Below are 15,512 nucleotides of genomic sequence, written 5' to 3' on the forward strand. Positions count from 1 at the left end.
TTGTGGCAGGAACAAATAATTATACACCTTTGTTGTCTCACACAGACACAGATGTGAAAGATGCTGCATGTCTTTACCTGCCTAGACTCCACAGACCTGCAGGCACCCATACCTACTGTCTAGAACAACACTCCCAAGGTCTTTTATTGCCAAATATCATTTTGAACGCCGGTACTGCAATGCCAAACAGAAGAGTGGCTTAAACTTGTCAGAACTTTTCCTTTGAGATTACTGAAATATTGTTTCTTTTTTTTTTTTTTTTTTTCTTTGAGAAGCATTGTTGTTTTCCATAAAGTCAATCCAGGTGCTTTAGTTTACAGCAGTACTTTGAGCTAAACCCTTGCTGAATGCTAACACGCTCACATTGAAATGCTAAAATGCTGATGTTTAGCAAATATCATGCTCACTATGTTCGGCATTTTAGTTAAGCATGTTAGCGTGCTAACATTTTCTATTTAGCACTAGACACAAAATATACCAGGCTAATGAGAGTGTCATTAGTTTTACAGGCATTTGGTCATTTTTATTAAAAATTACGAATTATACCTGATTCATCCATCCATCCATTTATAACTGCTTATCTGAAGCCGGGTCGCGGGGGCAGCAGGCTGAGCAAGGCATTCCAGCCGTCCCTCTCCCCAGCAACACTTTCCAGCTCCTCCTGGGGGACCCCAAAGCGTTCGCAGGCCAGATGAGATATGTAATCCTTCCAGCGTGTTTGGGATCTACCCCAGGGCCTCCTACCAGTGGAACGTGCCCAGAACACTTCCATCGGGAGGCACCCAGGAGGCATCCTGATCAGATGCCCGAACCACCTCAAGTGACCCCTTTCGATGCGTAGGAGCAGCGGCTCTACTCTGAGCTCCCTCTGGATGTCCGAGCTCCTTACCATATCTCTAACGCTGAGCCCCTCTGAGGAAACCTATTTTGGTCACTTTGTATCTGCGACCTCATTCTTTCGGTCACTACCCAGAGCTCATGAGCATAGGTGAGGGTTGGGACGTAGATAGACCAGTAAATCCAAAGCTTTGCCTTCCAGCTCAACTCTCTCTTCACCATGATGGTCCAGCGCAGCACCCACATCACTGCACAATTTTACCTTATGATAGCGCTAAATGAAATGATAAGGGACAGTTCTCCCCCAAATTAAAAATACATAATTTTCATTTTCCCTGTAGTGCTGTTTATCAGTCTAGATTGTTTTGGTGTGAGTTGCTGAGTGGTGGAGATATCAGCCATAGAGATGTCCGCCCTCTCTAGAATATAATGGAACAAGATGGCACTCGGCTTGTGGTGCTTAAAGTGCCACAAAATGTCGACTGGAGAAACTCAGAAGCGATGTCTTTATCCAGAATCATGACCCTGTTGCTCAAGATAATCCACAGACCTTGTTGTGAGCAGTTTCATGTAGGAACTATTTTCTGTCTACCCAACTACACCTGCCAACCGCATCACTGAGCAGAAGGAAGCGTGCATGTACTGCTAGCTCACCTGGCACCACTGAGCTAGCTAATGTTACAGCTCAGCCGAGGACAACGCCATTAATGTTTATATCTCATGCTGTCGCAAGCCTCTCGTCCATGAGTAGATGCACACTTCCTGCTGTGCAGTGATATGGTTAGCTGGTGTAGTTTGGTAGACAGAAAATAGTTCCTACATGAAACTGCTCACAACAAGGTCTGTGGATTATTTTGACTAACGCGGTCATAATTTATGGAAAGAGACATTGCTGTTGAGTTTTTTCAGATGCACCTTTTTTTGGCACCTCAAGCCGAGTGCCATCTAGTTCCACAATATTGAAGAGAAGGCAGGCATCTCTACAGCTGATATCTCCAACACTCTGCAACTTACACCAAAACAGTCTAGACTGATAAATAGCACTACAGATAAGGGGGCATACCTGATGCGTGAACAAAATTTAATCATCATCTACAGTAGAAATCTAGTAGATGTAGTGATATTTCCCTGACTAAGTGAAAACTTAGACCTGTTGGTGCACTAGATCAAAACATAGGTGATCACTAAAGTCATGAGGATTCAGCCTGTGGGCATCGTGAAGTCTGTACAAAAGCTTGAAACAGTTAATCTGATAGTTGTTGAGATATTTCAATCTGGACCAAAGTGGTGGACCAACACAGATCATTACTACCATCCCAACAACAGTTCGAATTTCCTATTCATGATCAAATTGCTGACTTATCTTGTATTTTGTGTTTTTCGCACATCTGTAGATGTTATCATGACGTTAACTGTGTGTTGTAATAAGCAGTTATTCAGAATTTGACATGCAATTGTGTGTGTCACCAAGGTTTTCCTGCTGTGATCAAACCTCCTTCAGACTACGGTTCCCCTTAACTGAAAAAAACTGGGATCATTTACATAATCAGTTTGTCATTGATGCTCTGTGTAATCCTGCTGACTCTGAATCACACAACTACTGGGCTTGGTGGGAAAAAACCTAAATCAAGAAGAGCTGATTTCCATTATTACCACACAAAAGCCATGCAGAGAATTGTTTGTCTGGTTGTTTGTCTGTATGAGATGTTAATATCATAGAGGACATGTAAATTTAAACATCATGCTTTCATCATCTCTCTCTCTAGTTTGACGTGTGTTTGTTAGTCATGTATCCTTAAATGTCTTTACCTAAAATAGCAAGACACAGAATGACTATCATGAGACCAGCAGCAGCATGAAAGAATTCCCAAATTTCCCTATTTTTTATAGCAGGTCATACATTTATTCTCCACTGTACAGAGTGCACAGATGATAACTAATGATGTGACATCCTTATTAAGAGAGTCCCAGAGTATGTCCTACCATATATGGTCATCCTGTTTAAATCTAAAGACTGCCATGTTAGTTTTGTTTAACAAAAAAAAAAAAAAAGCAAAGGGATTAAAAGTGCATCATTTTGCCTCATAGACATTTTTATTGGGAAACTCCTTAAGTCATGTAAGTTAGGGAATTGGGAAAGGCTTTATCAAAGCATTACAGGGGAGTTCAAAGGAGTACACTCAAACCACAGTGTGTGGAGTTTTACAGATACAAGCACATTCTTACAAAGGAGGAAGTGGCGAGGTGCTTTTACATGAATCACTGAGACCCTTTGAAAAAAAAGTGGACCAAAGCACTATAAATACCCGTCAGACCTTCTTGACACCAATGACTGGTTTGAACATCGCAGAGACAACAACAATGATAGCTCTACTGCTGCTGCTGGCGCTGGCCGCTCACTCCTTTGCTGTGCCTCTGCCGTCTGAGGACAAAGACAACTTTCTTTTAGCAGAGGTAAGATATATAGTTTTTGCCTTTGTTTTTGTCATAATCAGTGAAAAAAGACTCCACATAGTGTTGGAGTTCAGTAATCCCTGTCTGTTTTTTCATAATTATGATATGTCATTAAGCTTATGTTCTCTTTCCACAAACAGAAGTACCTCCGTCGCTTCTATGGCCTCCCAGCTGGTCTCCAAGGTCGACAGAGGTCAGCAGGTGCCCTCGAAAGCAAGATCAAGGAGATGCAGAAATTCTTCAAACTCAAGGTGAGCAGATCTGGGAAGTTCTTATTAATCCTGCTGGAAATGTGCAGCTGTTTTTGTGTCATAATTTATATTTTTCTTTTATTTGATGGTGTAGTTGAAGCAGGTTTTATTCACTGTTGAAAGAGAGATTAAACTTAAATGTGAATGAAGCGTCAGCATATTATTCGTGATGGACATTGATGTGTGTTTAAGATTTTTTAATGTGATATGTGATTAACTTTGATCCACAGTCATTGTTGGTTAAGCTGGGAATGTAGAAAAGATTTGGGTTTACATTAAAACTTTGGGAAAGCATTTTTGTGGGAAAGTTGAATCGATTTGAGTTGAGTTACCTTTATTGCCATTACAACAGCCTTTGTTAGGGACTTGAATTGCTGAGTTCATGGTGCAGAACAGACAGGACAACATTTAACCATGTACCCATGTAACATATTTTGTTTCCACCTCTTCTGAAGGTGACGGGAAATCTGGACGACAACACTTTGGAGCTGATGAAGCAGGCCAGATGCGGCGTCCCCGACATCGGGGAGTACAACCACTTCCCTCGACACCTCAAATGGCAAAATAACGAAGTCACATTCAGGTACGCACTGAAATATTTTTGCAAGGAGTTTAGAACATGACCACCAGCATCATTTATTCACTCACTTTCCTTGTCGCCTGTCCCCTGATGTTGCAGGATAGTGAATTATACACCAGATCTGAAGAAGGCTGATGTAGACAGAGCCGTCCGCAAGGCGCTGAACGTTTGGTCTGATGTCACCCCACTGATCTTTAAGAAGCTGCACCAAGGCAACGCTGACATTATGATCAGTTTTGGATCAATGGGTAATTCTTATATACTGTATCCTCCAAATACAAGCACAAACATACATGATGTTGATGTTAGGGTAATCACATGCAAAGAATTATAACAGTGCACATTCTGCTCCACACGTTAAAGACTCTCTGTCCTTTATTCTATAGAGCACGGAGACCATAATCCTTTTGACGGGCCTAATGGATTACTTGCTCATGCCTACCCGCCCGGCCAAGGCATCGGAGGAGACACTCACTTTGATGAGGATGAACACTGGACCAAAGATTCATCAGGTGAGAGTTGAGAACAAATGTACAACATACATGCACAAGTCACTGATCTGTATTTTAGGATTAAAACTGAACATCTTTCCTCTACAGCTTACAACCTGTTCATAGTGGCCGCCCATGAGTTGGGCCACGCCCTCGGTATGTCCCATTCCACAGACCCAGGCGCCCTGATGTACCCCGTTTACTCGTACACTACAGGCTACCCGCTCGCTGAGGATGACATTGAAGGCATTCAAGCTCTCTATGGTAGGAAAAAAAACCTCAATAACTTAAAGTCAAAATCTTTTTATGGCATGAGACTTTTTTTTTCATGGACATTTTATGTGAACTGTGCATTAATGACCAATATTCAATCACAGGCCCGAACCCAAACCCAAAGAAAGTGAAGCCAAAGCCTGACGCACCAAACAAATGTGACCCCATGTTATCTTTTGATGCCGTCACAGAGCTCAGAGGAGAAACCATCATCTTCAAAGACAGGTACAGTGAGAACAATGATGGTGCTTTAAAAAAGCTTAATACATAAGCTCTCGATCATGATCATCATGTACTAGACTATTAACCTTTCACCACTATGGTGTGTGAGGAAGAGCTGATTATTCTTTGACTTAAACATTTGCTCTGTATTGAGGGTTACATATTGTAGCAGGGGAGTTGTAGCTGGGGGAAAAGTGGAACTGATTACCCTTTTTTTTTACTTTCTAAGGAATTAGTGCCATAACTAAATTAGAATTGGTTGAAAAAATAATTGAAGCTCTCTGAGGCCCCGCTCACCTCTTAAAGGCGCAAAATGGTTTAGTCTGGATTCGTCTCTAAACGCAGCAAGAGCCAAGTGAGTGACTGCTTGTGAGAGGTGCGTTAAAGCGGCATGGATCAAGAAAGGATAGACGGGGGCCAACAGAGACTGTTAATGCACAGGGCCTAGAGTTTGGCGCTACACCTCTGTATTGCAGAATAATTTATGCAGCTATTTGTTTATATGCCGCTCTCTGTTGCAGATTCTACTGGCGTCTCCATCCTCAGATGCCCGAGCCTGAGCAGACAATGATCAAGTCAACATGGCCCTCCATCCCCAACAAGGTGGATGCAGCATACGAAAACCCAGAGAAGGATGTAGTCATCATATTTAGTGGTGGGTTATATACTTAATTTGTATTTTTTAGATACTATAGATGCAACATGTGTTGACCAAAACTCTGCTCTGTCTCAACAGGGATCCGAATGTGGGCTTTGAATGGATATAACCTTGTGGATGGTTACCCTAAGTACATACACAAACTTGGACTTCCCAAGAAGATCAGGAAGATAGATGCTGCTGTTTACATCAGAGACACTGGGAAGACTCTGCTCTTTGCTGATGAGGACTACTGGAGGTAATGTGGTCATGTGCACCACGTCTCTCTCAAGTCTTTACATCTGCAGAGAACAATATTCTTCGGGATCAACACTGACATTTCATCACACGTACAGTAGTATATTAACATGTTGATTTTATTTGTCACACACAGTTATGACGAAGCAACAGGCACCATGGATAGCGGCTACCCACGAGCCATTGAAGACGATTTCCCTGGGATGGATGATGAGATCGACGCTGCTGCTTATCACTATGGTAATATGAAGCCACATCTATCACATTTTCACTTAGGTTAAAATATGATTTGTTTTCCAGCACTACCACTTTACCGCTTTCCCTAACTGATATCCCGTCTGTTGTCTTTCAGGATACCTGTACTTCTTCCACGAACAGATGCAGTACGAGTACAGTTACAACTCAAGAAAGGTCATTCGCATCATGAGGACCAACTCCATTCTCAACTGCTGATGAAACTGCCTGTTACCATCAGTGCTGGCTTAAAATTATATGTGGCTTTACTGAATACGAGGGGAAATTGAGACGTGCAGGGTTAACCTGATACAGTTAAAGTTAAGAAAAATGTTTATTTTTACTGGTGCTGGACACACATAGGCCATACAGTATATTTTTTTTCAGACACAGAATGCTGAAAATGTATTTGCGTAGATTATTTCTATTTATTTTACATCTCTATATTTGTACTACCAGTCTCACTTTTGACAGCAGGATCCTGTTATTTGACTACATGTTTCACTAATATTAAGGAGCTGAGCAGTTTAATATATTTTGTGTTTGTTTTTAGATTTTTTTTATTGCAGTTGATGCAGAGAAGCTTGATATCTGATCTTGGTGTTGAATTGCTGAACATAAAGTAATGTTGTCCCATTTAGTGACATTTTAAGGGGACTGCACTTACAGCATTTCCTCAACATCGTAGACCTTACTCTGTACAATAGCTTTTTTTTGCATGAGATGAGATTTAACACTTGACACAAAGGGGACTGTGTCTGAAACATGCACTAACTCAAACCATTTTTTTTTTCACAAACTGCTTTAACTAAATGTCATTTTAGCACTGATGTATTTTTGACATGTGTGACGTGAATTTTCTTGTTAGTATTGTTAAAACCTTTTGGCAAATTAATTATTAAATAAAATGTAAGTTAACGAGGCAACTGGTGTGGTCTTTACGTATACATCTACATAAAACATATTTTAACTCAAACCTGATTATACTTTCTTACAAGTTATTTGCATGGGGAAGTCAGATCATCCATAATCTTAACGCAGATGGACTGCTGCTGCCACTTCAAGGCTGCATTCATATAATACACTGGCCAGATGTAATACACCAGTCAGATTTAAGACTTTGGTGGTTTGGGCATGAAGTTCATTCATAATTTGTAATGCTTCTTGGAGCTTTCCTGCACACTTAAGATGATGTACTTTGCAGGAGGGTTATTGGCCTAATTTAGTATGAAAAATGCATGAGAATTGAAACATGATTATTTCATTATTGCAGCAACATTTAATAGAGTCCTCGGACAAGAGTTTAATTTATATATTTGCAAGAATTGTTTGAGAAATGTAAAATATACATGAACTCAGCACGACAGTAAATGTGCTGTGGTGTTGGTATAGCACCTACTGCCAAGAAACTCTGGATCATGTACATGTAATTCTCCACCTTTTCCACTAGAGAGCACTCCTATCAACAGTTTGGGTACATACAGATCCTGCTTTGAAAAGAATTCTGACAGATATGGAGCAGATTCAGTGAGATTTAGAAAAGATAAGTAACATTTAATGTAAGTACAACATCATGACAATGTGCCACAGCTAGATGTCAAGTCTCTAAACCACCAAGTGTCTCCTGAGTTTGGAAAATGAACAAATAAATGAAGAAAAAAATCAGTTCATGATTCATTAGTGCAGCAAATGTTGGGGAAAATCTTTGCCCTGGCATTATTAGACCTGAACATACCTCGCATCAAACAGACTAAGCATTAATCGCATTAATAAAGGGCCATTACACACAGTATCTTTATCCTCCAGCATACTATAACAACCTAAAGCCAATTACCTAAACAGAAAGTTTAGGGAGTTAGGTGAGATGTTTATGAAAATTAAGAATTTATGTAGTGTGAGCAGTCCAATTTTAAGTGGTCAGTATCTCACGCGGAAGTTTGGGAAACAGTGAAGCTTGAGCCAAGCAGCATAATCCACAGGCCCAATCATGTGGATGTAATTACAGTGCAGTGAAGCAGTCACCTCATTTGCTCATTTCCGAGGTATTGCGTGGTGTGGGTCGCGTCACCGCTCCACAAATCCTGTGCGTTCATCACCACTGTTGGCTCTGAGAGTCTGCTTTATCTGAAAGTAATACGTCATTTACATAAGCCTTTTTTTTCAATCAAATTCAGATTATAATGTCATTTGCATGTGCCACAAATCATACTTCCCCTTCAGCTTGCCACTTCAGACTTCATGTGTTTTGAATAGAAATTGAAATTTGGAAGTGCAATGCAAAACAAGGGGAAAGACATGGCAAAGGAAACATTTAAACAAGAGAGCTCATTGTTTCTGGCACTGATACAGCTGTCTCCAGGCCTGTGTTGAAATCTCCAGTCCTCTCCCTGCAATTTAACCTTGATGTTTATGATGTTTAGAGGTGCATGTTTGTGGCCTGGTGGAAAGCAAATCCAGTTTTCAAAGACAGGAGAAGCACTCACAGTGAAATACAGCTGATGTGAGATTTAAAGCTGTCTCTAATGTATGTTTATTTCAGTGTGAGGATTACTTTGCCTCCTATACTTGGATGTGTTTTCACTCCTCTGGGAAGGTGAACAAGGCAGTCTCTTGTCTCTAAATATTCATTACTGACATGCTCTCGCTCCTCTGTGGTTTGCAGAAATTCAGCAACTTTTAGTGTTGACTTAACTTTTGGCATTTATAGAGCAGTGCAACGAGAAACATGAAAAATTTAGTCACTTTTAGCCCCATGTGGATTTAGAGGTCATGTAAGTCTCCCCTTTTCCTCCATCTCATTCCAGTCACAGCCAGGCACCTCTCCCCGTTCCTGCCCCAGTCAGAAGTCATTACCATATCTGACTCTTTCAACTCGTTCAAAATGCAGCATTGAGGATTTGAACTGGAGCCAAATTAAAAGATCATAAACCTTGAATACCTTGAATTTTAATGTCTCTGCATTGGTTACAAGTTAGGTGGTGGAGTGGTGCTGGCTTTACTGATGTTAAAAGTGCAGCCACGTCAAGACATTACAGAGAGTTCGCTGCCCTGTGAGCGGAAGATTTAGATCCTGCAGCCCTTCTGATCATCCTGCAGCCAAGACAAGGTGGGTGCGGTTCAGCCAGCGGACTGGAATGAGCTCCATGAAGCTAAAATGTTTTCATCCACCACCTATTTATCCTCATTTTATTTTGATTTTATTGTGTTTTTTGACTTTACTTTATTTGTTTCATTTGTTTATCTCTATAGCACTTTGAAGTTAATGAAAAAATGTAGAGCAAGGATAGAGACAGTTCAATGAGGTCAAAGAAAAATGGCAATGGAAGTAAAAAAAAAAAGAAAAAAGAAAAGGTGGTATCCTTTGAGAAAACCTTAACACAGTCCAGCCCAGCAGCTCCTGATGGAAACCAGATGGTGGAGAATGACAGAGAGGGCAGCAGTCTCAGGATGTATCCCTTTTCCTCTGGGAACTCCCTCCTCAGGCCCCCAATATGAGGCGGATGATGCAAGACTACTGCTACTCCTACACTGAGATGATTATTCTGAGTGTGAGCAAACCACAAGGTTTGGGGAACTTATGAAATGTCATTAAGACAGAAATCTTTCATCAAGTTATTCATATATTTTAAAACATATGAATTGACAAACTAACATACGTGTACTGAAGGGGCAAAAATCGGTGCCTGTAATTGGGCCTATAGGCTCCCGACCTTGTCCTCAACGTTGCTTCTCAGTTGTCCTCTGATGTCGATCTGGTACCTTGGATTCAGCTAATTAATACTCAAAGAAACACTGGAGACAGGCAGAGTCCGATGCAATCGAGTTTAATGTGTTCACAATCTTCAACACATACAACTCTCGAGTCAAGCTCCAGAGCAGTACTGAAACTCGCTTCTCAGCACCTCTGCTTTTATGCTGGTGGAGACTGGGTAGAGTCTCCACCTCTTTCTGCTAATCCATCCCACTCTAATCCAAATCTATTGGTGGCAACCTTTTCCTTTTTGTCCAATCATGAACAGGCCCATTTTTAATGGTGTATCACTTTCATTTTGAGCCTGGAATTCCCCAAATCTTCCACCCTTAGCTCTGGATTCGCTTTCACTTTATTTTTAAAAAATGTGAATTTTAGGGACTTTCTTTATGCAGCCCCTTGTGCACTCATGCAATATGAACCTTTAAATGTGCATCAGGTAATACAAACATTTGAATGTGTGTGTGTTATCCTTATACAGGACATGATAGGTTATATGTGTGTTCTTCAGTGTGTGGATACAATGTGAGCTCATAACTCTATATTGTGAATACTTTGACATATTTTAACAGTGCTTTAACACATATAGATGCATCTCATTCAGTTTTATAAAAACTTATACATAAAACATGGTTATATGATGGTTATATGGCTTTGTTTCTTAATCAACTTGTGCAGTATAACACTTTTACTTGATTAGGGATTAACTCTTTACACTACAGTACACATTTTACAACATGCCTGCCAGAGTGCAGGTCGGTTAGGTACAGGATAGGCACTACATTGTTCAACTTCATTTGAACAGTACTGATGACTGTGGCTTTTATAGTGTACTTAGCGCTGATAGTGGCAAATATTATGCTTCTGGGTGTATCTGTTTATTTCCTGTTGCCATCTATTTACTGTTCTTGTCTCATCTGCCTGTTGTTATTCTTCCTCTTTCCTTAAATAGAACAGAAAAAATCTGAAGTCATCGTATTTGTAAAGCAGCCAGTGATTCACTGAAAAGGCACAGTCTGTGTTTCTTCCTCCTACTGGATGCTGGAATGTGCAGAAGGTCAGCCTCTGCTCTGTGTCGACCCGTGAGTAAGTAAATCTGACCAGACATGACTCAGGGGCGGACACTGCTGTGTGTTAAAAGTGACCTGTTAATCCAGTAAAGGAGTTCATCTCTTTGGTGTGAAAGCAGCCCTTGCAGCGGGCTTTTAGGATTAGTTGAGGCCTCTGGAGTGTTTCCCTAAAACTTGATTTACAAAAACAGTTACAAGAATCATAATCATGCATCAGAAAATAAAGCTGTGGAAGGGTCACACTGTGAAAATAAAGACTTATTTTGAACAGTCTGACTGAGTAAGAATTCACATGGACGTAATGTTTGATCTTGGGTGAATTTGCCACCATCTGTTACACAAAACTATATAATAAAATCATGTGGACTTTGGCTCAATATGGAAGTCAGGATACACTTGTACTGTGAATACAGCAGCAAACAATTGTTCTTTCTAAACAAAACATGACCTCAATTTCCAGCGAGGGAACAGATGTCGAACGCAGACTTGTGAACAGCTGATGGAACTGTTCTAACCTCAGTGTGAGGACCTCTGTTTGCAAAGAATCAGCACAATAAAACTTACACTGTACAACACTACTGACCAGGAGCTGGTCCTCCTCATGCTGAGTCATGGTACAGCTTTTTAAAATGTGTGAGTCAGTCAAAAGAGATGTTTACTTTTCCTGGAAAGTTTGACTTTCTTTGCAGATGTGAGGTTTTTAGGGTATAGCAGTATTCTTGGAAATAAAGCAGTGTTCACTTGCAGCCCATTGTCACAGGTTGCCTTCAGGTTGTGACAAAGAGAGGGGAAAGGAGCAAATTTTAACTTAATTTAGTCTTGTAAGCATAGAGTAAAGTCTGAAATATGTGTATATATTTTGTGAAATAGAAACTTATTTTTTTCTGTTTTCATTTGCTTTTAATCATTTTGCGACACCTTGTGAGGGCCCCCCTGGGTTACTGTCTTACACAGTGTCTTGCAAAAGTATTCAACCACCTTGGTGTTTTTGTATTTTGCCGTCTTAAAACCTGTAATTTGAATGGATTATTATTTGGATTTTTTTGATGGACCTACACAAAATAGTCAAAATTGGTGAAGTGAAATGAAAATAAAAAAGATGTTTTAAAAATTTTAGCTTGGCTTTATGGATTAGTGGCCAGAAAAAAGCCATTGCTCAAAGAAAGAAATAAGATGATGAAGATATATATATGTAATTTTTATTTTATTTCATTTTGTTGTATTTTATATTATTTTATTTCATTTTATTTTGTTGTTTTTTTTATTTTATGTCATTCATTTATTTTGTAAGGTAAAGACAACTGGTATTATATATATCACACACTGAGACTGGTTTATACTTGTAAGTCACGGACATTTGGTAATTTGTATTATATACTAACATAGGTTTTTGTAAGATAAATATTTGGTAATCACTATTATATAGGTTATTTTTGTGTGACAAAGTTAAAAGGTAATAGCAATTGTGGCAGCAGTAGCTCAGTCCATAGGGACTTGGGTTAGCTTGTTCAAGTCCCCATCCGGACCAAAATATGGAGCGTGGACTGGTAGCTGGAGAGGTGCCAGTTCACCTCCTGGGCACTGCCATCTCTCCACTTAGTGCATGTATAGGTCCAGTTTGTGCATGTGTGTGTTCAGACCTGTGTGTAATTGACAGAGTGAAAAATTGAATTTCCCCTCAGGGGTTAATAAAGTATATATACATACATATATATATATATATATATATATATATATATATATATATAAATATTTAGAAAAGTTTATAGGGTATAAAAGGTATAGGTTTATATGCTTTTAATTATTTGTAAATACTTCTTTGTGTCTGTCTGCTTGTTTATATGTTCATGTCTTTTTTTCATGTTCGAAGTAAATATCAAGTATCAATATCAAAGAAATAAGAACATGTTTGGAGTTAACCAAAAGCCATGTGGGAAACATATGGAAGAAGGTACTCTGGTCATATGAGACTAAAATTAAACTTTCTGTCCACTCTGTCATAAAGCCCAGCTCTGTAGAGTGTACAGCTCAAAGTAGTCCTGTGAACAGATACTCCCGTCTCTGCTGTGGAGCTTTCCAGCTCCTTCAGGGTTATCTTTGGTCTCTTTGTTGTCTCTCTGATTAATGTCCTCCTTGCCTGGTCTGCGAGTTTTGGTGGGCGGCCCTCTCTTGGCAGGTCTGTTGTGGTGCTACATTATTTCCCTTTTTGTTATAATGGATTTAATAGTGCTCTGTGGGATGTTCAAAGTTTCAGATATGTATTTTTGAAACCCAACCCTGATCTGTGCTTCTCCAGAACTTTGTCCCTGACCTGTTTGGAGACCTCCTTAGTCTTCATGGTGCTCCTTGCTTAGTGGTGATGCAAACTCTGGGGCCTTTCAGGTGTACGTATACTGAGATCAAGTGACACTTAGATTGCACACAGGTGGACTTTACTGAACAAATTATGTGACTTCTAAAGATAATTGGTGGCGGTAGGTCCTTAAGTTACTTCATCATAGCAAAGGGGGTGAATACATCATATGCACGCATCACTTTTCCCTTTTTTATTTTTCAGAAGGTTTTAAAAACGTGTTTTTTCATTGCACTTTACCAATGTTGATTCTTTTCTGTGGGTCCATTACAAAAAAATCCAATAAAAATCCATTTCAGTTAAAGGTTGTAACACAATGAAATAGGAGCAACGACAAGGGGGGGTGAATACTTTTGCAAGGCACTGGACTAAAATGTTGCATCAATTTTTTTATATGGACGTCGAATTCAATTATGTGCAAGGACCAAAAAACTGAATGAACACCTTGCATTTTTATCATTTAATCCAAGTGTGATTTTCTTTAGGATTTACTAATTGCATAGCAATGCCATTCTGTGGTACAAACTTCAACAGCTTTAGCTCTTGAGAAAAACAGGCAAATCATTGTGGCCTGTTACAAGCTGAGCTGATCTTTTGTTTGTCTGAAAAACAAAACCTCTGTGCTGAGCTGCAGTACGCTGACACAGTGCCTTGGTGTCTATTGTCACGGCAGCACGACAAACCAGAGGGCATACGGAGCATCAATATGTCAATATCACTGTTGTCAGATGAAAATGCTGCTACATCGCCTCTTGATATCCATAAACAGGTTATTGTGAAGTTAAAAAACAGTTATTCACTCATACATCCTAAACAAAGACTTCAGAAACTTGCTTGTAAAAACACATTCTTTGGTTTCAGCCTCCCACGGGAATGAAAAGCAAAACCTTTGCAGTGTTCAGAGCAGTATGGGCTCGTTGTTGAAGCAAAGTGAATTACAGCTGCTTGGATAACTTGATCCTCCAGAGGATCTATCCTGGGAAGGTCAGATTACATTTGTTTGATAGCTGTTCAAGCAAGAACAGAACACTTAATAAAGACACCCTGGTTCTGCCTGCCTGAATTAATTATACACAGTTCAAAGCTTCCCTCTGCTTTGAAGTAATTACATCTCAGAGCTAGACCACTGCAGAGAAGCCAGTGATTACTTTTTGATTTCTTTGCTCATATGTCCCACACTGCCATGATGCAAACAACACGCCTAAATTAAGTTGTTTTTGGGAAATGAAATTAATTGTGATGTTGAAAAAATCCTGTTTTCTACTGTTGGTGTGCTCTATAAAACAAAACAAGAACAAGAAAAACAGGTAAACAAAGTCACTTTTTGTTCGGTGGAAGCAGAGGCGAGATAAATCTTGTTCAGACTTGCATAAAAGTAAGCTGCTGTTTGGTTGGTCGTGATTTCACAACAGACACGGTCAGATAAGTTGTACATGCAAACACTTTTTTTATCAGCTGTCACTGACTAATGGTTTTTATTGACCCAGTGTCTGTTGACCCCTTTATCCACCTGAAAACAGTCTCTCCTGATTACTGCCCCTCTTCCTGTGACTGTCCTGTATTTGTGTGATGAGATTATTTCAAACGAACAAAGCAAGATGTCACAAGGAGATAAAACACAAAGCATCTGTGTTGGCAGTGCGTTGTGGCTTTATTCGAACGCGTCTGTTTCTTCACTTGCACCGGAAATTAACTTTCTGTCAGCAGTGTATTCCAATTAAATGTCACTGCAGGGTTTGTTTTTCAATGTCAAACAGAAATGTCAACATTTCTATCAAGATCTCTATTGATCCCTACTCTGTGGTGAACCTCTTCACCTCTGCTAGCTATAAAGCATCATTAAAGCTGCTCTTACAAATTGTATTCATTTCAACAAAGGAGTAGACATATGTACAGATCATCATCTTTGTCAGTCAGCTAGTCTCTGATGTGTCATGCAGTTTGCATGGCAACACATTTGTGCTGCTTTTCAACTCATCTGTGCATGTCGCAGACTAGACAGAGGGACATTGTTGGGAGTGAACTGAAATGTTAATAGACATGTGACCTGATCTTCATTCAGTGAGGCTGTCTTTGTAGATCAGATGGATACTGAACCTGA

General features: G+C 39.8%; 1 protein-coding gene across 1 annotated transcript; it reads left to right on the top strand.

Moving 5' to 3' along the window:
* The first annotated feature begins 3,176 nt into the window (after nucleotides 1-3,176).
* On the top strand, nucleotides 3,177-7,159 carry mmp13b (matrix metallopeptidase 13b). Its single transcript, XM_033631922.2, has 11 exons — nucleotides 3,177-3,291; nucleotides 3,432-3,542; nucleotides 3,998-4,125; nucleotides 4,222-4,370; nucleotides 4,509-4,634; nucleotides 4,722-4,877; nucleotides 4,991-5,111; nucleotides 5,630-5,763; nucleotides 5,845-6,004; nucleotides 6,140-6,243; nucleotides 6,356-7,159. Exons 1-11 carry the CDS (start codon nucleotides 3,199-3,201, stop codon nucleotides 6,454-6,456), a joined length of 1,383 nt encoding a protein of 460 aa, XP_033487813.1. The 5' UTR covers nucleotides 3,177-3,198; the 3' UTR covers nucleotides 6,457-7,159.
* Nucleotides 7,160-15,512: the final 8,353 nt, after the last annotated feature.

This window comes from Epinephelus lanceolatus, chromosome 4 (genome assembly GCF_041903045.1).
Source record: "Epinephelus lanceolatus isolate andai-2023 chromosome 4, ASM4190304v1, whole genome shotgun sequence".
Lineage (NCBI taxonomy): Eukaryota > Metazoa > Chordata > Actinopteri > Perciformes > Serranidae > Epinephelus > Epinephelus lanceolatus.